Source organism: Pleurodeles waltl, chromosome 11 (assembly GCF_031143425.1).
Source record: "Pleurodeles waltl isolate 20211129_DDA chromosome 11, aPleWal1.hap1.20221129, whole genome shotgun sequence".
NCBI lineage: Eukaryota > Metazoa > Chordata > Amphibia > Caudata > Salamandridae > Pleurodeles > Pleurodeles waltl.
In genome coordinates this window covers 745,374,663-745,400,094 of record NC_090450.1, presented here as the reverse complement: position 1 = coordinate 745,400,094, position 25,432 = coordinate 745,374,663, and the positions used below count along the sequence as shown (strand labels likewise).

Here is a 25,432-nt window from a genome sequence, read left to right as displayed (position 1 = left end):
GGCTTTTGACCTCTGGGCACTTTACCACTGCTAACCAGTGCTAAAGTGCATATGCTCTCTGGGTAACTTGTACTACTGATTGGTTTATCCATGATTGACTATTTAATTTACTTGTAAGTCCCTGGTAGAGTGCACTACATGTGCCTAGGGCAGGTAGATTAAATGCTACTAGTGGGCCTGCAGCACTGGTTGTGCCACCCACCTCAGTAGCCCCTTAACCCTGTCTCAGGCCTGCCATTGCAAGGCCTGCGTGTGCAGTTTCACTGCCACTTCGACTTGGCATTTAAAAGTACTTGCCAAGCCTAGAACTCCCCTTTTACTACATATAAGTCATCCCTAATGTGTGCCCTAGGTAACCCCTAGAGCAGGGTGCTGTGTAGGTAAAAGGCAGGACATGTACCTGTGTAGTTATATGTCCTGGTAGTGTGAAACTCCTAAATTCGTTTTTACACTACTGTGAGGCCTGCTCCTTTCATAGGCTAACATTGGGGCTGCCCTCATACACTGTTGAAGTGGCAGCTGCTGATCTGAAAGGAGCAGGAAGGTCATATTTAGTATGGCCAGAATGGTAATACAAAATCCTGCTGACTGGTGAAGTCGGATTTAATATTACTATTCTAGAAATGCCACTTTTAGAAAGTGAGCATTTCTTTGCACTAAAATCTTGTTGTGCCCTTCAATCCACGTCTGGCTAGGTTTAGTTGACAGCTCCTTGTGCATTCACTCAGACACACCCCAAACACAGGGTACTCAGCCTCACTTGCATACATCTGCATTTTGAATGGGTCTTCCTGGGCTGGGAGGGTGGAGGGCCTGCCCTCACACAAAGGACTGCCACACCCCCTACTGGGACTCTGGCAGACAGGATTGAGCTGAAAGGGAACTTGGTGCATTTCTTAGAGACTCTTTGAAGTCACCCCCCACTTCAAAGGCACAACTTAGTATAAAACAGGGCCTCTGCCCTACCTCATCAGACACTTGCTGGAGAAGAAACCTGAACCAGAAACTACATCCTGCCAAGAAGAACTGCCTGGCTGCTCAAAGGACTCACCTGACTGCTTTTCTACAAAGGACTGCTGCCTTGCTGTTGGCCTGCTGCCTTGCTGAACTCTTGCCTGGCTGTAAAAGTGCTCTCCAAGGGCATGGATAGAGCTTGCCTCCTGTTCCCTGAAGTCTCAGGACCAAAAAGACTTCACTCTTCCTCTTGGACGCTCCGTGTGCCGAACTTTTCGACGCACAGCTTGTTCCGCGGCAAGAAAAACGCCGCACACCGACGCTGATCAACGCGACGCCTTCGGGACGACCGAAACTTTGACGCACGGCCTCGCAAGGACAACGCCGCCCGACTTCCCGGGAGAAATCGACGCGACGCCTGCCGTGAGATCAAAACTTTGACGCACGGCCTCGCAAGGACAACGCCGCCCGACTCCGCAGGAGAAATCGATGCGACGCCTGCCGTGAGATCAAAACTTTGACGCACGACCTCGCAAGGACAACGCCGCCCGACTCCGCAGGAGAAATCGACGCGAAGCCTGCCGTGAGATCGAAACTTCGACGCGCAGCCCCGCAGAACGACGCGCAGCCGGAAAACAAGCAGGAAAATCCCCGCACAGACCCGGGACATCTGGTAATCCCCGCGACCCACAGAAAGAGACTGTCCGCGTGCCGGAAAACGACGCCCGACTTCCCCGCGTGGAAAATAACGACGCAAGTCCGTGTGTGCTGGGGAGAAATCGACGCACACACCCTTTTTCCACGCACCTCTTCCTTTGTGGCCCTCTGAGGAGATTTTCCACCAGAAACCAGGTACTTTGTGTTTGAAAGAGACTCTGTTTACTTTCTAAAGACTTAAGACACTTTATATCACTTTTCAGTGATATCTTTACAAATTCATATTGCAACTTTGATCGTTTTGACCTGAAGATACCCAGATAAATATTATATATTTTTCTAAATACGGTGTGGTGTATTTTTGTGGTGTTATGCTATGGTGTTGTATGATTTATTGCACAAATGCTTTACACATTGCCTTCTAAGTTAAGCCTGACTGCTCGTGCCAAGCTACCGGAGGGTGAGCACAGGCTGATTTTGGATTGTGTGTGACTTACCCTGACTAGAGTGAGGGTTCTTGCTTGGACAGAGGGCAACCTAACTGCCAACCAAAAACCCCATTTCTAACAGTGGCCTATATGTATGTGTTCCATGTGTGATGCCTAACTGTCTCACTGAGGTTCTGCTAACCAGAACCTCAGTGGTTATGCTCTCTCTGCTTTCCAAATTGTCACTAACAGGCTAGTGACCAATTTCACCAATTCACATTGGCATACTGGAACACCCTTATAATGCCCTAGTATATGGTACTGAGGTACCCAGGGTATTGGGGTTCCAGGAGATCCCTATGGGCTGCAGCATTTCTTTTGCCACCCATAGGGAGCTCTGACAATTCTTACACAGGCCTGCCACTGCAGCCTGAGTGAAATAACGTCCACGTTATTTCACAGCCATTTACCACTGTACTTAAGTAACTTATAAGTCACCTATATGTCTAACCTTCACCTGGTGAAGGTTGGGTGCTAAGTTACTTAGTGTGTGGGCACCCTGGCACTAGCCAAGGTGCCCCCACATCGTTCAGGGCAAATTCCCCGGACTTTGTGAGTGCGGGGACACCATTTCACACGTGCACTATACATAGGTCACTACCTATGTATAGCGTCACAATGGTAACTCCAAACATGGCCATGTAACATGTCTAAGATCATGGAATTGTCACCCCAATGCCATTCTGGCATTGGGGAGACAATTCCATGATCCCCCGAGTCTCTAGCACAGACCCGGATACTGCCAAACTACCTTTCCCGGGGTTTCACTGCAGCTGCTGCTGCGGCCAACCCCTCAGACATGTTTCTGCCCTCCTGGGGTCCAGCCAGGCCTGGCCCAGGAAGGAAGAACAAAGGACTTCCTCAGAGAGAGGGTGTTACACCCTCTCCCTTTGGAAAAAGGTGTCAGGGCTGGGGAGGAGTAGCCTCCCCCAGCCTCTGGAAATGCTTTGATGGGCACAGATGGTGCCCATCTCTGCATAAGCCAGTCTACACCAGTTCAGGGATCCCCCAGCCCTACTCTGGCGCAAAACTGGACAAAGGAAAGGGGAGTGACCACTCCCCTGATCTGCACCTCCCAGGGGAGGTGCCCAGAGCTCCTCCAGCGTGCCCCAGACCTCTGCCATCTTGGATTCAGAGGTGTGCTGGCACACTGGACTGCTCTGAGTGACCAGGGCCAGCAGGTGACGTCAGAGACTCCTTCTGATAGGCTCTTACCTGTGTTACTAGCCTATCCTCCTTCCTAGGTAGCCAAACCTCATTTTCTGGCTATTTGGGGTCTTTGCTTTGGGGAATTCTTCAGATACCGAATGCAAGAGCTCACCAGAGTTCCTCTGCATCTCTCTCTTCACCTTCTGCCAAAGGATCGACCGCTGGCTGCTCAGTACACCTGCAAAACCGCAACAAAGTAGCAAAGACGACTACTGCAACCTTGTATCGCTTCATCCTGCTGGCTTTCTCGCCTGTTTCCTGGTGGTGCATGCTCTGGGGGTAGCCTGCCTCCTTCTTGCACCAGGAGCTCTGAAGAAATCTCCTGTGGGTCGACGGATTCTTCCCCCTGCAACCGCAGGCAACAAAAGACTGCATCACCGGTCCTCTGGGTCCCCTCTCAGCACGACGAGCGTGATCCCTGGAACTCAGCAACTCTGTCCAAGTGACTCCCACAGTCCAGTGACTCTTCAGTCCAAGTTTGGTGGAGGTAAGTCCTTGCCTCCCCACGCTAGACTGCATTGCTGGGTACTGCGTGATTTGCAGCTGCTCCGGCTCCTGTGCACTCTTCCAGGATTTCCTTCATGCACAGCCAAGCCTGGGTCCCCGACACTCTAACCTGCAGTGCACAACCTTCTGAGTTGTCCTTCGGCGTCGTGGGACTCCCTTTTCTGACTTCGGGTGGACTCCAGTTCACTCCTCTTCTAAGTGCCTGATCCGGTACTTCTGCGGGTGCTGCCTGCTTCTGTGAGGGCTCCCTGACTTGCTGGGCGCCTCCTCTGTCTCCTCATCCAAGTGGCGACATCCTGGTCCCTCCTGGGCCACAGCAGCATCCAAAAACCCTAACCAAGACCCTTGCAGCTATCAAGGCTTGTTTGCGGTCTTTCTGTGTGGGAACACCTCTGCAAGCTTCTTCACAACGTGGGACATCCATCCTCCAAAGGGGAAGTTCCTAGTCCTCTTCGTTCTTGCAGAAACCAAAGCTTCTTCCATCCGGTGGCAGCTTCTTTGCACCCTCAGCTGGCATTTCCTGGGCATCTTCCCACTCTCGACATTGTCGCGACTCTTGGACTTGGTCCCCTTGTTTCACAGGTACTCAGGTCCGGAAATCCATTTGCAGCTGCTCCGGCTCCTGTGCACTCTTCCAGGATTTCCTTCATGCACAGCCAAGCCTGGGTCCCCGACACTCTAACCTGCAGTGCACAACCTTCTGAGTTGTCCTCCGGCGTCGTGGGACTCCCTTTTCTGACTTCGGGTGGACTCCAGTTCACTCCTCTTCTAAGTGCCTGATCCGGTACTTCTGCGGGTGCTGCCTGCTTCTGTGAGGGCTCCCTGACTTGATGGGCGCCTCCTCTGTCTCCTCATCCAAGTGGCGACATCCTGGTCCCTCCTGGGCCAAAGCAGCATCCAAAAACCCTAACCGAGACCCTTGCAGCTAGCAAGGCTTGTTTGCGGTCTTTCTGTGTGGGAACACCTCTGCAAGCTTCTTCACAACGTGGGACATCCATCCTCCAAAGGGGAAGTTCCTAGTCCTCTTCGTTCTTGCAGAAACCAAAGCTTCTTCCATCCGGTGGCAGCTTCTTTGCACCCTCAGCTGGCATTTCCTGGGCATCTGCCCACTCTCGACATTGTCGCGACTCTTGGACTTGGTCCCCTTGTTTCACAGGTACTCAGGTCCGGAAATCCACTGTTGTTGCTTTGCTGGTGTTGGTCTTCCTTGCAGAAACCCCCTATCATGACTTCTGTGCTCTCTGGGGGTTATAGGTGCACTTTACACCTACTTTTCAGGGTCTTGGGGTGGGTTATTTTTCTAACCCTCTCTGTTTTCTTACAGTCCCAGCGACCCTCTACAAGCTCACATAGGTTTGGTTTCCATTTGTGGTTAGCATTCCACTTTTGGAGTATATGGTTTGTGTTGCCCCTATACCTATGTGCTCCTATTGCAATCTACTGTAACTTTACACTGCTTGCATTACTTACTTTTGATATTACTGCATATTTTTGGTATTGTGTACATATATCTTGTGTATATTTGGCATCCTCATACTGAGGGTACCCACTGAGATACTTTTGGCATATTGTCATAAAAATAAAGTACCTTTATTTTTAGTATATCTGTGTATTGTGTTTTCTTATGATATTGTGCATATGACACCAGTGGTATAGTAGGAGCTTTGCATGTCTCCTAGTTCAGCCTAAGCTGCTCTGCTATAGCTACCTTCTATCAGCCTAAGCTGCTAGAAACACCTCTTCTACACTAATAATGGACAACTGGACCTGGTACAGAGTGTAAGTACCCGTTGCTACCCACTACAAGCCAGGCCAGCCTCCTACACTGTCCCCCTGATTGGCTCCCTGACAGAAGTGTTTGCCTAATGTAACTGTAAGTAACCACATTGACACTTGCCCACAATTCTCTTCAAAAAGTTGCTGTCAGATTTGTTGAATCTGCCAATGCTGTTCACAGTAAAGTGAAAAAGTGCAAGTTTACTGTACTTTGTAGATTCTATATCTCTGGAACCATCTGGTGGATCTTTTTGGCATAAAACAAATTCTATTCGTATAAAATGTAGTTGAATTCCCTAAGTTTCTCATGCATTTCTTCTTCAATTGTTTTGATAGTGTTTAAACGCTTTACATTTGTTACTTTGTGTAAGCCTTGCTGCTTAGAGACACAGCTACCCAGAGTTGAGCCACAGGGTTTGACAAACAAAACCTACTGGTCCTAAAGGGGTTTGTAAGTGTATTACACATTGAGGTTGCACAATCACACTATATAATACATCCCATATCCTCACAAATTGCAAGTCTATTATTTTTTGTAATGGGGCAGAAAGTGGAGCGTGGGTCATGTACAAAACAAGTGGTCATGATAATCTGTTTTTCTTGTCATCTGAGACCTGTACAGAAAGAGGAGGCAGGGGACTAGCTGAATAAAAGAAAGCAGGGAAGGATAGGGCAAGGGACAGTGGTGAGAGGGGTCAGGACAAAAGAACTAGATGAAAAGGCTTGGCATGAAGAAAGGCAAGAGGGGCAACGATAAGGTAGAAGGAGGATCAGTTGGTGTTGAAGAGAGTAGAAAGGAAGAGGGGTTGAAAGGGAGAGGTGGTTGGAGAACCCCACAAGGAGACAAGAGGCTTGAGATGGAAGGAAGATGAGAGGTATGCAGGAGCGGTTCACAGTGCTTTGTAGGTGTGGCACATGTGTGTGGGGGTTAAATTAAAAAGCAAAACAAAAAAAACTCACCTTCATTGCTGCCACCGCTGCCACCGCTGCCACCACCGCCCCGCTCCTCTGCTGCAGCTGCAGGCACAGGCTCCCAGCCTGCCCTGCAGCCAATCCGAACGCTGCTGGCAGCATGGCAGCAGCGTTCAGATTGGCTGGAGAGGCCAGCCACGGCGCTCCCAGGCACTCTAGTAACCTGTGCCTGCTCTCTCCAGCCCGGCAACACAGTGCCAGGTTGGAGAGAGACCAGTGCTCATGGCGGAGGAGCTGTGCCTGAGGTATGTTTGCCCCACCTATATCCATTATCATGTCAAAGAATAATGGAATCCTCCTACAAAAGAACATAGACATAAATTTATATATTTAATTCCTTGTAACACCCAGGTTTCCTTTAAAAAAAAATACCTCTTTTTCTCTTATAATTTTTCAAAATGAAGGTATTCATGTGGTTCAGTTCAACAAATTTGGAGCTGTCATTCATTTGGATCAAGGTTTCCTGGAAAACCTTCAACAGATACATACACAAAAGATCCTTGAAGCGAACTAGAGATTTTGATATGCACAATGCTGAACAGCAGATGTATGCAAATAATACACTGATGGACTTGAATTGGAATATAGATCTGCTTTGCAGTTGTTTACCTGCTTGAAGCTACTCTATTCATGGATGAAAAAAATTCATTTGGGTAAACAGTTAGAAAAGCTGAGCCCTGCACCAACCACCACCTTTTCGAAAAAAGACCTATATTTATACATTTTTAGCACCGCATTTGCGTCGTTTTTTACACAAAATCGGCGCAAACTTACAAAATACAGTTGTATTTTGTAAGTTTGTGCTGCTTTTGCGTCAAAAAATGAGTCTCTTGTTGGAAAATGCTTTCTCCTTCACCCACCTACTTAATGGTATAACCATGAATGTGCATTGCCGCAGTTCAAAACCATATGTCTAGTCAATACATCTCCAAAAGTATAAGAAGAAAGCATTGTCACTGCAAATCGCATACTCACTGCCACTATATTACACCTTATTGACAACACTAGCAGTGGAAACACCTGCCTCCCTGCCACACAAGTTGCTTGTAGACCTCCAGTTGAGATCGTGCGGTTGTCGGATGTCTACTACACTGAAAGGACTGTTCAACAACCAGGTACTCTTTTCGGTATTTACAGGTCGGAATCTCTAAACAGCTCTCAGCGGTCCAAGGTCTCTTCCTCGCCAGGTTTTTAGTGGGACTGCTGATTTTGTCTTGAGATTCTCTGGTGGAGTTAGATACGGGTGAGGTGTCAACTATCTCTTTTGAGTTTCACGAAGTATGACTCCTACTCAGGATAGGTGTAAAAGGACCCAGCATTTAAGTTAGAAGAGTAAACCCACCACAGGAGTAAGGCGGTTCACTACTTTGCCTTTAAGACTGCCGTAAACTTCCTAATTCCACACTGCCAAGACATGCACGCCTTCTACACACTGCATCATCACATGGTTTAGCAGCGCAAACTGAGCACAACAGCAACACACAGGATGGCACAGGCGACCAGACGTCACACGCAGTTAAACACAAGTACAATTTCAGAGATGATTCGTAGAGGTTTTCTTCGGCAATGCTGCCACCTAGTGGGCATTTTGGAGTTTTTGTTGGCTATGTGAATTTGCTACTATCTTGAGCAAATATTTTTCAATTTCCGGTGAGCCTATATGCTTGTAATTTGGTGACGCTGTTAACCGTCTACCCATGACTCATGGAAGTGCCTCCGATTTAAAATACTATTTATGTTTTACTTAATTATTTTTGCGATTTATGTAGCGCGGACATGGCCGAAGGGAATCTCGGCGCTTTACAATGAAACAGAACATGTAAATAACAGAAAGAAAATGTACATGTACATTAAAGCTGAAATAATCACTATGTCGGCCTCTATAATGAAGTAGAGCGCTTCACACGTGTTCAGTAAACCACTGTAATGAAAAGCAGGAGACAGTATCAGGTGAAGCTCTTCAATCGTTCTTGCAGTTGGTGATTGGTATGCACAGGAGGAGGAATGGTTTAAGTCTGGTGTCATTCCAAGTCAAGACCTTTGAGGTCTTTTTTGATAGTGACAAAGCATGTGGTCAAGCGAAAACACAATGGGAGAGAGTTCCTTCCATATTCTTGTGGCAATTCTGAAGAAAGATTGGTTCATATAACACTCATGACTGATGGTTGGGGAGGGGGCGGGGTTCAGAAGGAGCAAATTAGTCTTTGGTGAATCTCCTGAGACTTTCAATTTCTCGTAGAGGTTTGACGGTAAAGGGGAGTAAAGAGCTTTATGAGTGATGCAGGCAGTTTTAAATTGAGCTCTCACTTCTATGGGAATCCATCGAAGGGAGCGTATAACGTGAGAGATGTGATGTAATTTCTTGCGTCTTGTCACAAAGTGGGCGCCACATGTAGGATGGCTCTGAAAGGAGCTAGGTAGACTTGGGGATGCCAGAAAGCAGTGCAATCCGTAGTCGAGTCTGGAGAGCACGAGTGCCTGGACAACAGATTTAATGTTCGGTGTTGGTATGAGGTTTCAGATTCCGCAAAGCAGCCTTAGCTGAAAACAGGCACTCTAAGCCATGGAGGAGACAAGGTTCTGAACGTTCAGACAGCTGTTGATGGTGAATCCTAGAGATCTGACATTCCAAATTATGGACGGACGGCAGTCAATGTCCGGGAGGAGAACCATCCAATCTTGGATCAGCAAGTTAGCTTTCTTTGGATAAATGAGAACAAATTCTGTTTTTATTAGGTTTATTTTGAGGTGTCCGTTAGCCCTCCCCAAGTTTGAATTCTATTCAGGCAGTTGGATAGGTCGGAGAAGTTTCCCAGGCATGATACCTTCAAGTAAATTTGGGTGTTGTTGATGTATAGGTGGAAGAGGACTCATGCGTTTCTGAGGATTGTGCAGAGGGGTTTGAGGCAGAGGTTGAAAAGGGTTGTGGAGAAAATGGAACCTTGGGAACCCTTTGTTGCAGGCTGACTGGGTGTGAGGAAACATTACATTTTTTTACAAGCTGGGAGTGGTTTGTTAGGTATGTTAGGTGAACCATTTAACGACAACACCATCAATACCCATTCAATGCTTCAGAGTGTCTAACAAAGCCTGGTAGTGGACTGTGTCATATGTCGCAGAGATGTCAAGGAGCATAAGTAGACAGGAGTTGCCTGTTTCTAGGATGCAGAGGGTGTCATCCACAGTCTGCAGAATTGTAGTCTCAGTGGTGTGACCCTGACGCAATGCAGATGAAAGGGAGTCGAGGAGGTTGTTGCCCTTGATGTGGGCTGACAGTTGGGAGGCTATGCAACTTTTACTCACCTTTACTATGAGAGGCAGAGTGGATATTGGACGGAAGTTGTTGAAGTCATCATGGTGTTTTTTAGGAGAGGAGAAATTTGACTCCTTTTTTAGACAGTCTGGGAACGAACCCTGATAGACTGATGACTTAAGCAGTGCTGTCCAAATGAGGAGAAGCAGTTTAGCTAGGGATTTACTGATGAAGCCTGGAATGGTGTTGCAAAGATGGTTAGAGGTTTTCAACTTTGATGGACTTCGTAGTAGATCTGCCTCTGAGATTAGGAAGAAAACAGATCAAACCTGCAGTGCCTTGCAAGGCAGTATCTCTTCAATTATGTTGTCGACTTTGATCTGAAAGGAGATGCTAATGTCTGATTTGTTTTGTCAAAGAACTCTGCAAAGTTATTGCAAAGGATCTCAGTTATCTCAAATTGGGGAACGGCGTTTGGATGAAAGGTTGTTGGCTTGATTAAATACCTTAAAAAGTGGTTTCGGTCTGTCTTGGCCGTATCAGGGAGGGGTCTGATATGTGATGCCTTGGCCATAGAGTTCTGGCTTTTGTATTTTTGTCTTGCAACACAAAGCTTTGTTAGACTTAATGGTGAGGATGCACGACACCAGTTTTTCTCCAAATGTTCTAATACTTTTCCATTCTTCGTAGAGGGCTTTGGAGTACCAAGGGTAAGTGGGTATGGTTTCAGTGTATTGCTCTCAATGTTTGTAAACTCCTGGGTCAGGGAGTCCATGCAGGAGTTGAAAGCTTCCGTGGCCTTACTGATGTCAAGTTGAAGAAATATCAAGGTAAAGTTTTATAAGGCTAGGTTGGCCGTGGTTTCAGTATCGATGTTACTGGTGTCTCTGAACCAGATGTTTTCTTTCTTCATTTGCCCAGGGGTTTTCTTGTTTGAGAAAGACACTATGAAGGAAATCTGCTGGTGATCTATCCAATCAACCAGGGTGGACTCACTGGACAAAAGGAGAGGTTTTCCATGAGATGATGAGGTCGAGTAGCACCTCTGTAGTGCATGGGTTTCTGTCAGTCTTGATGGAGGCTATTGTCTTCTATAAAAGCTGCTCAGTGGTCCAGTTGTGTATTTCCTTTGGAAATCCAGTGCAGGTTGAAGTATGATAGAATGATAATGTTGTTGGAGCTAATTAATTGCGCTGTAAAGAATTCCATGCACTGTTTGGTGAAGGTGTTGGTTTAACCAGGGGGTGGTAGATTACATTCAACCTGAAATTAGAGGACACTTGTGAGATGATTTCCAGTGATAAACACCGAAAAGAATGAAACTGGTGATGGGAAGTAGCCTGCAGTTCAGATAGTTTCTGTATATCACTGCTATGCCTCCACCTAGTTTGCCTTCCCTCTTGCTTTCTGGAATGGAGTACAGGGAGACAGCAGTTTGTTGTATCGTTTTGCCAGGTTTCTGTGAGGATCACAATGTAGATGTTGTGGTTGATGATCATGTTTCAGATCTTAAGGCAGTGTTTAACTGAAGAATAGCAGTTGCACAGCATGCGAGTGATGGAGTAATTGGCAGATTATGTTGCTTAGTTTGACCATGAAGAAGGGTGGTAATATGGCTCAGGTTAGAGAACGAGTTGTGATTTTGGGTGGGGACGAGGAATGAATCTCGAGTACGGTTCAAGATAATGGTGGGGATTAGGAGGCCATTTTGTGTTTGGCTGTGGGACTGAGTGTTGGAGGCACTGGTGTTTCCATAGCTTTTTAGAAGGTTTTGTATTCCCTACTCTGAGTGGGAAATATGTCTGTTTGGGTTTGGGAAATGATTATCCAGAAGGATTGTGATTAGAGAGGGGCTGTTGAACTGTGCCAGACATGCTGGATAGCACTTGCAAGATTTATGAGAGTTAAGTGAGTTCCTGAAACAAGAGAAGGACAGAGTAAGGGGGTCTATTTTCTTTCTGAGATAAGATGTAGAGGACAGGAGTGCAGAGAAAGGGGACCAGTAGTGTACAGGGGAAGACTGAGGCTTATAATGTTCTTTCCTGGTAGGCATTGGGGAGGGCTTGTGAATCCAACGTGTCTGATACATGTGGGGTGGAGTGGGTAGAAGTGGAGAGTTAAGGTGAGAAGATTTTAGAAGGTGATGACGAGGGACATGCGTTATTGGGCTGGGGAGTTGTTGGCCAGCGAATTGTGGGAGGTGTGGGGGAAGAGTTGAAGGAAGGACAGGTGTTTTGTGTGACAGGTGGGAGGATGTGCAGACTCCAGTTTAAGGTGTTGGATGTTAGGGTATGTGTCTGGATCCTACTGGAGTCTTTGGAGGGTGGATGATTGAAGCCTGGGAGTAGGAGGTGTGTAAGGGTTTAGGGAATTGTGGGAAGTATTGGAATTGGATGAAGGTGTGTTGAGTGGAGGAGAAGTCCGAGCTGTGTGGTGTTGAAAGTTGAGGGTAGATGAGGATTGGAAGTAGGGTGATAGACCATAAGGGTTGGGATGGAAGTTAGCTGGGAGGGATTTCATAGTAGGAAAGATATTGTCCACTAAGGCTAGGATTCTATTGTTCGCTTGGAACATGATTTTCCCATTATCGAAGATGGATAGTGCAAGGTTACCCGGTGGAGAGGTAAAGCAAGGGGAGAGGTAATTTTCATTTTTCATCCAAAAGGAATGTTTGATAGTGTGGAGGCTCTAAGCGTATTTTGTCTTAAAATGTACCATGGGTCGATGTTGTGTGTGAAGAGGAGTAGGTCTGTTTTAAAGGCTCCTTTCTGCATGCAGTGGTATTAGTCTGCAAAAAGGTATTCCGGGAAGTCTCTCAAGATTGTGTTTCAAATTTTTCTTTCAGTATTTAAAGTTGATAAATGGATATGTAATCCTGAAAGTGTTGACAGCTGATTTAAAAAAGCAATTTGAGGGTGATGTGGTGTCAGATATACCACTCCACACCTCTCCCATCTATGCTAGTCTACCCTACAATACTCCACGGTACTCTGTTATTGCAAATGCCACTACAGTCCACTCCGTTCCACTGAACCCTAATCCACTTTACAAAACTCCACTCTACACTATTCGACATTGCCACTGCACTCTACTCCACTCCAGTCTTTGCCACTCCAGTCTATGCCACTACACTGTGAGCCACTCCACTCTACTGCACTCCATGCTAATCCACTGTATTCCAATCTAGTCTATGTCATACCACTCCACACTATTCCACTCTGTGCCACTCCAGTTTATGCCTTGGCCATAGAGATATGGATTTTTTAGTTTTGTCTTGCAGCACAAAGCTTTGTTACACTTAATAGTGAGAATGCACGTTACCAGTCTTTCTCCAATTTTCTAATAGTTTTCCTTTCTTAACTGTACTCTATTCCACTGTACACCACTCCACTCAACACTACTCCTCTTTACACCACTGCCCTCTACACTATTCTCCACAGTGCATCACTACACTCTACGTCTCTTCTGTTTATGCCACTCCACTGTACACCACTCCACTGTACGCCACTCCACTATACAGGACTTCACTGTATGATAATACACTGAACACTATTACACTGTGCACTACTCCACACTGCATCACTCCATTCTCCGCCACTCCAATGTATGCCATTCCAATGAGCGCCACTCCATGCTAATCGTCTATGCTATTCCACTGTATGCCACTCCACCTTTACGCCGCTCCTTTCATTGCTATTCCACTGTATGCCACTTCACTCTACGCCACTCCACTGTACACCATTACACTCTAAGCTATTCCACTCTACACCACTCCACTTTGTGTCACTCCACTGTGTGTCACTACACTCAATGTCATTCCACTATACACCACTCTATTTCACTGTAGGCCACGCCATTTTATGTCTCTATACTTTTTGCTACAAAATCTTTATAAATCTTAATACAATCACATACTCATCTGTTAAATAATAATGCTTAATGATGGCAACATCACTTGTATAAAAATGAAGCTCTTTATTTAACCATTCAAAAAGTATATAATCTCTCATTTCTTGTGGTTCCTCCTCTCTCAGTCACTCTTAGAATATTGACTATAATCTCATAGTTTCCCGACCTCCAAATCGTATGCCTTCGTCAGCAGAAAAGATCATTTGATTGATATAGCAGATAGCATTTACATATGTGTATCTTAATCTCCCCTACAAATCCTACTTAGAGGTCACACACCCATAATCCCTATTTGAATATTCTGCTTTAGGGCTTAAGTTGGGAACAATTTGATCTTTTAGATTTATTCTGCAGTGTCTCACTTTATGTAGGGGGCTATGTAACCAGCCATACACCACGTAAGGTGGTTACATAAGGTTGTCATGTAACCATCCATACTAGCTATATCATATCATTTCACTATTTAGATTAATCCCACCCCTCTCATATGCCTGCTCACAGGTCTCTTTCTTCCTGTGAAGAAAGAGACCTTTGAACAACCATATGAAGAAAACATGGACCTAGGTGCAAATCAGTTCTGTATGTATTTTCTCAAGATGTCAATGATATATGCCTTTTGTACATAAGCTACTCTTCCAAAGTGTAGGTATACATTCAGGAGGGGCTATGATCCAATGGTGTGTTTCTGTGAGAACTTAAATTGGGAATATTGTGCAACAAGCTTTATGTCTCCATCGCACCCTTTGTGAGGACGTCTGTTGGTCGTTTAGCACAACCACAGCTTTCATCTTCATCTCCATTGTACACTTCTTTGAGGGCTTCTGTTGGTAGTTCATTGCATTAAGTTTTCCATCAACACTGGAGTCTTCTATGAGGACCTCTGTTGGTAGTATAGTGCTATTGCACTTCTCCATCTCCGTTGGACTCTTCCATGAGGATCTCTGTTGGTAGTATAGCACGGCTGCAAACTAATGACAGTAATTTTAATCCAATAGAGTGCAATAGTATTGGGATCCTTTGCTACTAGTGATGCTCAAGAGGGCCACCTCAGATACTGACCAGTGATTGTCTCAGGATCCAAAGAAGATTATCTGACATTCAATAAAACAGATTGGACCTTGGTCAGTGTTATGTGGAGTGTGTAGTATGAAATGGTCTTTCAGTCTCTGAGCTTCTATTCTGCCTTTATCGAAGGAAACAACTTAAGCAAGGATCAAGACACCTTCTGAACCACTACTAGTAAAAATGGGACAACATCATTTATGAGATGTACTGCACCTTTAGAAACAGAACAAATATGTAATTGTCAAAGCCAGTGGGTCTGTTTATGTTGCTTGCTGTAATGGCTATACAATAAATGGTTTTATATGTATGGACAAATAGGTTATACATGCAGACACAGGTGGATGCTATAAACTACATATATCATAATGACAGTCTGAGAACGTAGACAGATGTCCAGCTCCCTATTAGTAAACGTGTGAAGAAAGCACAGTCATCTCTATTTGTGCTAATTGTATATAAACATTATGTTAATATTCCCATTTTAATGGAGAGGGCCAGTTCACAAAGGCATTTATGAATGCATGAAGCATTACTACATGAGTACTACTTTACATATTCATGAAGAATTTTGTGAATTGGCTCCCAAATAGTTGTCTGGCTCCTGGCTTCCCCTTAATTTTCCTGACTGGTATATGATTTGGCACCTGAGAAATAACAGAGATTGATTTTATTACCCAGTGGCTAGGATGATGGGCACAATGATGCATCGAATGGCACATTTAGAGAGTTTTGCTCCCAAGCCCATGACATGCTTTGAATTGTACAGACGTTTATCTGTGATTCTACCATGATCAATGTCTTCTATCCCTAACAGCATCCATCTTTGGAGATCCCCACAGTGTCACTTTCGATGGGGCAAACTTCACCTTCAAGGGGAAAGGGGAGTACACGCTAGTCCAATCCAGCACCTTAACCATCCAAGGGAGGACACAGCCTGTGGGTAAGTTGGGACGATATGACGGAGTGATTTGCTTGTCACTAGTGTGAATCCCAACAAAGCTGACTCAGCATTCCATCCTTCTGAGTTTGGTAATTAGTATACAATTTAATAAGGTAACAGTACCGCCAGCTGTTTACAAAAACTGGATATGGCATAAGTATGAAATGAAGTGATAAATAAAAAAAAAACAAGTCATCATTAGCTTTTGTATTAATACAGACAACGTTCCTGCTATGATTTTGCATGCTGTTCTTGGCGTGTGCTATAATATGAAGCTTCCCAGAATGCTGGGATACAGCATTTCCGCAGGTGCTTACACACAAAGCCTCTGACCATTGACCTGGATCAAGATCTAGCCTATGTGTGCCTTTTTGCTGTTTTGAGTTCATTCACTTTACATATTTCTATGTGTTATCAGTGGATATGTGTATGTACAAAAGGACTTCTGGCTACTGTCAACACGCAATACAGTCTAATTAAATCTAGAGAAACGCCATCTCCGTACACAGTCATATAGGGGCACAGACATACGATGCACCATACGTATATGTGCAGAATTATATTATGGGAATGAAATGGTAACACGTTTATCTACAGATGCAGAAGACAACCTAGATTCTTAACCTAAACTCTGTGTACCATCATGTATACAGCTGTAGCAGAGTGAGCAATAACTTATTTTTATTGAGCGCCTCGTACCACACATTCAACCACCTCTAGCCAATCTAATGGTTTTCAGTTTATTGACATCTAATGCATGGTAGCTTAGGTGGCCTTGTCAAGATTTACAGTTGTGAGAAGTTAATTTGCAAACAGATCAAGATGGCCAGATGATGAAGTAATTTAAATGCTGGCCGCTGACCCCTGCTGTAATCTGTAAGTCTGTGCCACACCATCTCATCATTGCATGCCTCTGGGTTTAGTATAGTCTCCTAATATTACCTATTATCTAACTGGAGACCCAGTATACATGAAACAGATACTGAGAGAAGAAAGGAGAGGGAAGAATAGAATCAGAGTAAGGGTGGGAAGAATCCTGGGCAAAGATTCAGGGGGAAAAGGGAGGGGAGCAGCCGAGGAAAGTGAGGCAGAGAACAAATTACAGCAGGAAAGATGTGGCGAGAAACAGAAGAGAAGGTGCACAAATACACAGCAACAACAGCGCCAGTTTGCGTTTGTAACATCACATGTAACCAGGATACACACACTGAATATTCTGGACACAGTGATGACTTTCTGTGAAAACCCAATCTGGGAGAGTGATATGGAGGCCCTGGCATCTCTAGGCTCTCTGTAAGTACAGGTGTGTTCCAACTTAACCTTGCAAGAAAATAGCGAGTATTTGGCATCTCAGTAAAATTATGTGCAGGGTCAATGACAAAGCACCAAGGGTCAAATTTAAAGAAAAGGGGCTAAAATTGGCAGCGCCACACTGCTTCCCTTTAGAAACGCAGGGATGTACCGTATTTAAGGGAATACGGCGCACCCCTGCGTTTCTTCCTGCGCTGACGCTAAATTGAATTGCCAGCGCAGGCATCCTTGCACCTTCATGCAAGGATGTCTGTGTTAATGGGTGTGATTGTTTATGTGCGGGAAGGTGTCCCTTCCTGCACATAAACAATAATTTCTGGCATTTTTCTTTTTGTATGCGTGTGGCAGAATGCAGCACGCTTAGAAAAAGCAAAAAAAACGAGAAGGAATAAAGATATTCCTCCTCGTTGCGCCCTGCTAACGCCACCCCTGAGGGTGGCTATAGATTTTGGCACTGCCTCAGGTTTACATGATTTCATAAATCTGAGGCAACGTCAAAATGCAATGGGTGTTGCTGTGGCACGCCCACAGCAACACCCATTGTACGCCCCTTCCACGCACAGTGCTGTGTGGGAAGGGGCCATATTTACAAGGTGGCATTAAGCCACAAAAGAGGCTTAACGCCACCTTGTAAATTTGGCGCTGTGCTTAGCACCACAGGAGTGTCACTAAAAGTGACGCTCCTGTGATGCTAGCCTCAAGTACTGTTGCCCACATAGGAGATGTGCGTAGATCACTTTAAATCTAATAGTATATCTTTCACTCACTAAGGTTTGACAATCTCTGTTGCACAGAGACCGCCTTTTTAACAGCAAGTTATGAGTGACTTAGGAGAAGATGATGCTAGATCATGTCAGGATACTGACTATGTCTAAACAACTGTCTTTATTTCCATCAGACTAACCCTAAATATGTGTTTTTTTCAAAAGGTACAAACCACAGTGCAGAGTTGCTTTATAAACGTATGAATAGCAGTGTGGAGGCGCATGGCTTGTCCTCTGTGGCCATGCAGGAAAATGGATCAGATGTCATAGAAGTGCGCCATGCAGAGGCCGCACAGGAAGCAGAGGACTTGGAGGTCCTTCTTAACCAGAAAGTGATCAGCTTCAGGGAACAGCCTTGGATGGATCTAAAAGGTGAGCAACAGCTCCTTGCACCTCATGAAAGTGGCCATGTATGACACTAAGGTGAGGCCCTGAGTTTGTGAAAAAAGTGATCATTTTTGGAGTTTGGAAAGCTAATTCTTCTGATGCACCTCCTAAATCGAATTCAAATGCCAATGCTTTCATTTCCGGAACCAGTGTGCACCTCTTGAAACCTTTTACATTTTGGTGATATCCCCGCCTGCAAAAAACGTTACTTTTTCTATTGCTTAAATTAGTAGCTTTCTTAACCATTGTGAGATATATTTTTGATAGCTTGATATATCTGACTGGCACATTGCTTTCTCTTTCTCTTTAACTCTGGCACTCTTTCTGTCTCTACCTTATGGCTTCTGGCACTAATGAAATCAGTACAGGGCCACAGTGTATCCACTGTGCTGCAATTGGAGAACGTAGGGCAAGGAAAGATTGATCTCAAACAGTGATGTTTATCATTGCGTGTTCTACATTACTGCACAGAGGCGGAAAAGTAAATTCCTTCTATAGGTGATGGTAAAGCTTATTATGTGTGATTATCTAAGTTAACAGAGGTGCTCATGAAACCGATTTTATGCTTGACTATGATATAATCATGAACTATGGTTTCCTTTGATCTAAGCATTTCAGGCTTTGAGAAGGTGGTTAGCCTCTAAAACATATTGACTACATAAGGAAGAATGTTTTATTGTTGATGCAGACTTTTCTTTCAAGATGATTGTACTAAACTAAACCTGTGTACATTAAGGAAGTGAAATAAAAATGTGATTCTGATGATATCCTGTGAAAAACTGAATAATACATAAATAGACTATATATTTTTTTTAAATGTGGAGCCACTGACTATCTTTCAACCCCAACTCACGCAACACCTGGCGATCAAAAACCTCCTGGACCCCTCCCAATGAGGGTTCCGCAGCAACCACAGCACCAAAACCACCCTGATCGCTGCCACTGATGACATCAGAACCCTCCTCAACTGGGGAGAAACTGCCTGGTTTTCCTCAATCTCTCAGTGGCATTCAACAACGTATATCACCACACCCTTATCAAGAAGCTGCCTCACATCTCAATCCACAGAAACACCCTGAAGTGTATCACCTCCTTCGTCACTGGTAGAACCCACAGAATTCACATTTCACCTTGGAACCCAAGGACATCATCTGCGGCGTCCTTGAAGGCTCGACTCTCAATCCCACACTGTTCAACATTTACATGACTCCCTTGGCCAACATTGTCAGATCCAAGTGAATGAACATCATATCCTGCCCAGATGACACCCAGCTGATCCTCTTACTGTCCGAAGAACGCTTCACCACGAAGGCCAAGTTCTGCAGGTGCATGACAGACAAAGCCAACTGGGTGTAAAACAGCTGACTAAAAGTCATTACAGACAAAACAGAAGTGCTGATCTTCTGGAACAACACTGAACTTGGACCAGCACCCACCCTGACAGACCATGCATGCAACTTTAGCGTGATCCCGGACACCAAGCTCACCATGAAAAAACAGACTAACACAGTGTCTTTTGCCTGCTTCTCAACTCTTCGCAAAGTCCGTAAGATGTTCAAATGGCTCCTTGTCAACACCAGACAAACCGTCACTCAAACCCTAATGACCACCTGACTGAGCTACACCAACACTCTCTACCGAATGCCCACAATATGTCAGGCATTGGCTCTAAGCAGTTTTAAGATACTACTTCGCCATGAACATTCACTATCTTTTAGATATGGGTATCAGTAATTCATGGTGAGTCACATAAACTTGCCAATCAAACCTTCATCTTGCGTGCAGAAACTCACTCATAAGCTTTTGGGCACTCACATTCACGATCACACGCACACACTCACTCTTTATTCATGCAGGGTAGGGTGGCAGACAATAGTGTCGTAAGTGTGGGTTGAACTAGGCTCCACATCCAAGCTGCATTCCTCATAGTGTCCCCTTGTTCACCATCACCATGTACATCTCTTAGATAACGATAGGAACACTTTCAAATAAAAAAAAAAATATATATATATATATATATATATATATATACATATATAAATAATTCACTTAAAAAAACAAAGGTTAAATGGGCATTATAGTTAGGATCTGAATTTACTCGCACATAAGCATATAAATTCAGCAATTATGGTTATCTCAAGTAACTATAACTCGTGCCCTACGGTAACTATAACTTGCACCCGGTACATTAGTCTCTGAGTGCATCTGTGAGTGAGTAAATGGCTTTCTTAGTGGGTCTGTGAGTGAGTGCATGAGTCTCTGAGTGGGTCTGCGAGTGGGTGCATGAACCTGAGTGGGTCTGTGAAAGGGTGCATGAATGTCTGAGAGGGTCTGTGAGTGGATGTGTGAATGTCTGAGTGGGTCTATGTGGGTGTGTCAGTAGCTGTGTGAGTGACTTGGCCACAAAGGACCCTTACCTGCCCTTTTATCCAACAAGAGTTAAATTTGCTCAAATTATCTACCCAAGTGGAGTTCTTTCAGCCTCCTTCGGTAAATGTAAATGTATTCTACAGTACAGCTGTGTAATGGAGTAAATGTCACCAGTGACTTTGTGTGCGTTTTGGCAACATGATTGTTCCTGGGGCGTCTTTCTCTAGAATTCTGTGATAGCATGAATCCTCTTATAGAGAGGACAATGAGATTACAAAGATGTAAATCTCCACCAAACCCAGGTCCTTCCTTTCATCTATATGGGGTTAAGTGTTTCTTTGTTTTGTGGAGATGTCCTCATACTCCTCAGCATCAAGAATGTGCTATCCAAATCAGCGGCAAAGACACTGCAGGGCCCTTTGGTAAGCTGTCCATCATCCTGGTAAAATGCGGGAAGACATTTGCATATTACTAAGGTGAATGGTGCGGCGCCAAGTGGAAGGAGCTTCCAGGTGATTTTCACATTTGCATACTTGTAGCAATTTAAAGGGAGAACTATGGACTCTACTCTCACCAGGAGAGGACAAGAAAGAACCCATTAGTCAGAGTCACATAAAGTTTGCACCCCAATAGATCAACGATGAATTCACCTTCACATAGGATGTCAGATCCTTATAGAGGAGGGGGGCTGGGCGTCCCCCATCCCTGGGCCAATCTTGGCCCCCGGGGACCCCATCCCCTGGGGCCCAGCCTTCATTCAGTAGGGGAGGGAGACCATGTGGCTCCTTTCCCAGGCCGATTCTGCCCCAGGGACACCGTCCCGTGGCCAAGCTATGCCTCCTGGGTCCCCCCAGGGTCACCCAGTCAGCAGCATTGAAGGCTGCAGGGGAAGCCTGAATGCCCCCACGGTCCCAGCGGGCTCCCTGCCTCCTGCAGGAGCCGGCATTGCTCTCACACATAGGGAGCTGGTAAACATAAAGCTCTTTGTGTGTAAGAGCAATCGTTTTGTCTGTTTCCCTGCCTGTGTCATTGCTGGCAGAAAAACAGACACAAACTCTTCTCCCAGCAAGAGAGAGTGGTTTGACAGTTCTCACTTCCTGGGAGTGGAGTTTGTGTTTGCTCTGGCTTGACATGAGCTGTCTAAGCTTCCCCCAAGTCAGAGCAAAAAGCGATGTCCTGGGGTTGAGCACCCCAGGACATAGCAGGATCCAGCCCTGGCGGGTAGCAGTCCCCATTGCCATATATGGCACCAGGAGTGGGGCTGAGCTGCCTCCCTTCTTTTAATTTCAAGGGCCAGGGAGGTGGTGGTCCCAGGGGTAAAGCATGGCCTTGAAGGGGAGCAGCATGGCCCCCCTCCTTCTAAATTAAAAAAAGAAAGCCCCAGGGAGGTGGTGGTCCCAGGAGGGAGGCCACATGGCCCCCTCCTTGGAAAAAATAAAGAAAACCCTGGGGAGTTGGTGGTCCCCTGGGCTTCAATCAGCCCCAGGAAGGGGGTCCATGCAGCCCTCCTACATTTATTAATCAAAGCCCTGATGTGGTATTGGTCCCTGGGGCTCATTTGAGCCCTTGGAGGGGGGTCTGCACAACCTCCCTCCAATATTTAAATAAAGCCGGGTGGGGGGTGCCAGGGCTCACAAAACCTTCAAAGGGGTACCCTGCGCACTGCTCTCCAATTTTAAAAAAATGTCAGAGGGACCTGGCCCACCAGGGGGTTCTAGTGAAAAAAGCATTGGAGGCCATGTGTAGGAAGTTGGCTCTGTATGTGCTATTTCAAAGTAAGAATAGCATGCACAGAGTCCAAGGGTTCCCCTTAGAGGTAAAATAGTGGTAAAAAGAGATAATACTAATGCTCTATTTTGTGGTAGTGTGGTCGAGCAGTAGGCTTATCCAAGGAGTAGTGTTAAGCATTTGTTGTACATACACATAGACAATAAATGAGGTACCCACACTCAGAGAAAAATCCAGCCAATAGGTTTTGTTATAGAAAAATATCTTTTCTTAGTTTATTTTAAGAACCACAGGTTCAAATTTAACATGTAATATCTTGTTTGAAAGGTATTGCAGGTAAGTACATTAGGAACTTTGAATCATTTCAATTGCATGTATACTTTTCAAGTTATTCACAAATAGCTATTTAAAAAGTGGACACAGTGCAATTTTCACAGTTCCTGGGGGAGGTAAGTTTTTGTTAGTTTTACCAGGTAAGTAAGACACTTACAGGGTTCAGTTCTTGGTCCAAGGTAGCCCACCGTTGGGGGTTCAGAGCAACCCCAAAGTTACCGCACCAGCAGCTCAGGGCCGGTCAGGTGCAGAGTTCAAAGTGGTGCCCAAAACGCATAGGCTTCAATGGAGAGAAGGGGGTGCCCCGGTTCCAGTCTGCCAGCAGGTAAGTACCCGCGTCTTCGGAGGGCAGACCAGGGGGGTTTTGTAGGGCACCGGGGGGGACACAAGCCCACACAGAAATTTCACCCTCAGCGGCGCGGGGGCGGCCGGGTGCAGTGTTAGAACAAGCGTCGGGTTCGCAATGGAAGTCAATGAGAGATCAAGGGATCTCTTCAGCGCGGCAGGCAGGCAAGGGGGGGCTTCCTCGGGGAAACCTCCACTTGGGCAAGGGAGAGGGACTCCTGGGGGTTACTTCTGCAGTGAAAGTCCGGTCCTTCAGGTCCTGGGGGCTGCGGGTGCAGGGTCTTTTCCAGGCGTCGGGACTTAGGTTTCAGAGAGTCGCGGTCAGGGGAAGCCTCGGGATTCCCTCTGCAGGCGGCGCTGTGGGGGCTCAGGGGGGACAGGTTTTGGTACTCACAGTCGTAGAGTAGTACGGGGGTCCTCCCTGAGGTGTTGGTGCTCCACCAGCCGAGTCGGGGTCGCCGGGTGCAGTGTTGCAAGTCTCACGCTTCTTGCGGGAGATTGCAGGGTTCTTTAAAGCTGCTCCTTTGGATAAAGTTGCAGTCTTTTTGGAGCAGGTCCGCTGTCCTCGGGAGTTTCTTGTCGTCGTCGAAGCAGGGCAGTCCTCAGAGGATGCAGAGGTCGCTGGTCCCTTTGGAAGGCGTCGCTGGAGCAGAGTTCTTTGGAAGGCAGGAGACAGGCCGGTGAGTTTCTGGAGCCAAGGCAGTTGTTGTCTTCTGGTCTTCCTCTGCAGGGGTTTTCAGCTAGGCAGTCCTTCTTGTTGTTGTTGCAGGAATCTAATTTTCTAGGGTTCAGGGTAGCCCTTAAATACTAAATTTAAGGGCGTGTTTAGGTCTGGGGGGTTAGTAGCCAATGGCTACTAGCCCTGAGGGTGGGTACACCCTCTTTGTGCCTCCTCCCAAGGGGAGGGGGTCACAATCCTAACCCTATTGGGGGAATCCTCCATCTGCAAGATGGAGGATTTCTAAAAGTTAGAGTCACCTCAGCTCAGGACACCTTAGGGGCTGTCCTGACTGGCCAGTGACTCCTCCTTGTTATTCTCATTATTTTCTCCGGCCTTGCCGCCAAAAGTGGGGGCCGGGGCCGGAGGGGGCGGGCAACTCCACTAGCTGGAGTGTCCTGCGGTGCTGTGACAAAGGGGTGAGCCTTTGAGGCTCACCGCCAGGTGTTACAGCTCCTGCCTGGGGGAGGTGTTAGCATCTCCACCCAGTGCAGGCTTTGTTACTGGCCTCAGAGTGACAAAGGCACTCTCCCCATGGGGCCAGCAACATGTCTCTAGTGTGGCAGGCTGCTGGAACTAGTCAGCCTACACAGACAGTCGGTTAAGTTTCAGGGGGCACCTCTAAGGTGCCCTCTGGGGTGTATTTTGCAATAAAATGTACACTGGCATCAGTGTGCATTTATTGTGCTGAGAAGTTTGATACCAAACTTCCCAGTTTTCAGTGTAGCCCTTATGGTGCTGTGGAGTTCGTGCAAAACAGACTCCCAGACCATATACTCTTATGGCTACCCTGCACTTACAATGTGTAAGGTTTTGCTTAGACACTGTAGGGGCACAGTGCTCATGCACTGGTACCCTCACCTATGGTATAGTGCACCCTGCCTTAGGGCTGTAAGGCCTGCTAGAGGGGTGTCTTACCTATACTGCATAGGCAGTGAGAGGCTGGCATGGCACCCTGAGGGGAGTGCCATGTCGACTTACTCATTTTGTTCTCACCAGCACACACAAGCTGGCAAGCAGTGTGTACGTGCTGAGTGAGAGGTCTCCAGGGTGGCATAAGACATGCTGCAGCCCTTAGAGACCTTCCTTGGCATCAGGGCCCTTGGTACTAGAAGTACCAGTTACAAGGGACTTATCTGGATGCCAGGGTCTGCCAATTGTGGATACAAAAGTACAGGTTAGGGAAAGAACACTGGTGCTGGGGCCTGGTTAGCAGGCCTCAGCACACTTTCAATTGTAAACATAGCATCAGCAAAGGCAAAAAAGTCAGGGGGCAACCATGCCAAGGAGGCATTTCCTTACACAACCCCCCCCCAAACGAAAGATGATGAGACTAACCTTTCCCAAGAGAGTCTTCATTTTCTAAGTGGAAGAACCTGGAAAGGCCATCTGCATTGGCATGGGCAGTCCCAGGTCTGTGTTCCACTATAAAGTCCATTCCCTGTAGGGAGATGGACCACCTCAACAGTTTTGGATTTTCACCTTTCATTTGCATCAGCCATTTGAGAGGTCTGTGGTCAGTTTGAACTAGGAAGTGAGTCCCAAAGAGGTATGGTCTCAGCTTCTTCAGGGACCAAACCACAGCAAAGGCCTCCCTCTCAATGGCACTCCAACGCTGCTACCTGGGGAGTAACCTCCTGCTAATGAAAGCAACAGGCTGGTCAAGGCCATCATCATTTGTTTGGGACATAACTGCCCCTATCCCATGTTCAGAGGCATCAGTCTGCACAATGAACTGCTTAGAAT

At 46.1% G+C, this 25,432-nt stretch overlaps 1 protein-coding gene across 3 annotated transcripts in view; it reads left to right on the top strand.

Moving 5' to 3' along the window:
- LOC138266092 (uncharacterized) overlaps positions 1–25,432 on the top strand; it is an 896,417-nt gene that overhangs the window by 203,484 nt on the left and 667,501 nt on the right. For all 3 annotated transcript variants that reach the window (XM_069214468.1, XM_069214470.1, XM_069214469.1), the window contains exons 9-10: positions 15,605–15,730; positions 17,971–18,177. In XM_069214468.1, coding sequence (XP_069070569.1) covers positions 15,605–15,730; positions 17,971–18,177 — 333 coding nt within the window. The remainder of the gene's footprint in view (positions 1–15,604; positions 15,731–17,970; positions 18,178–25,432) is intronic.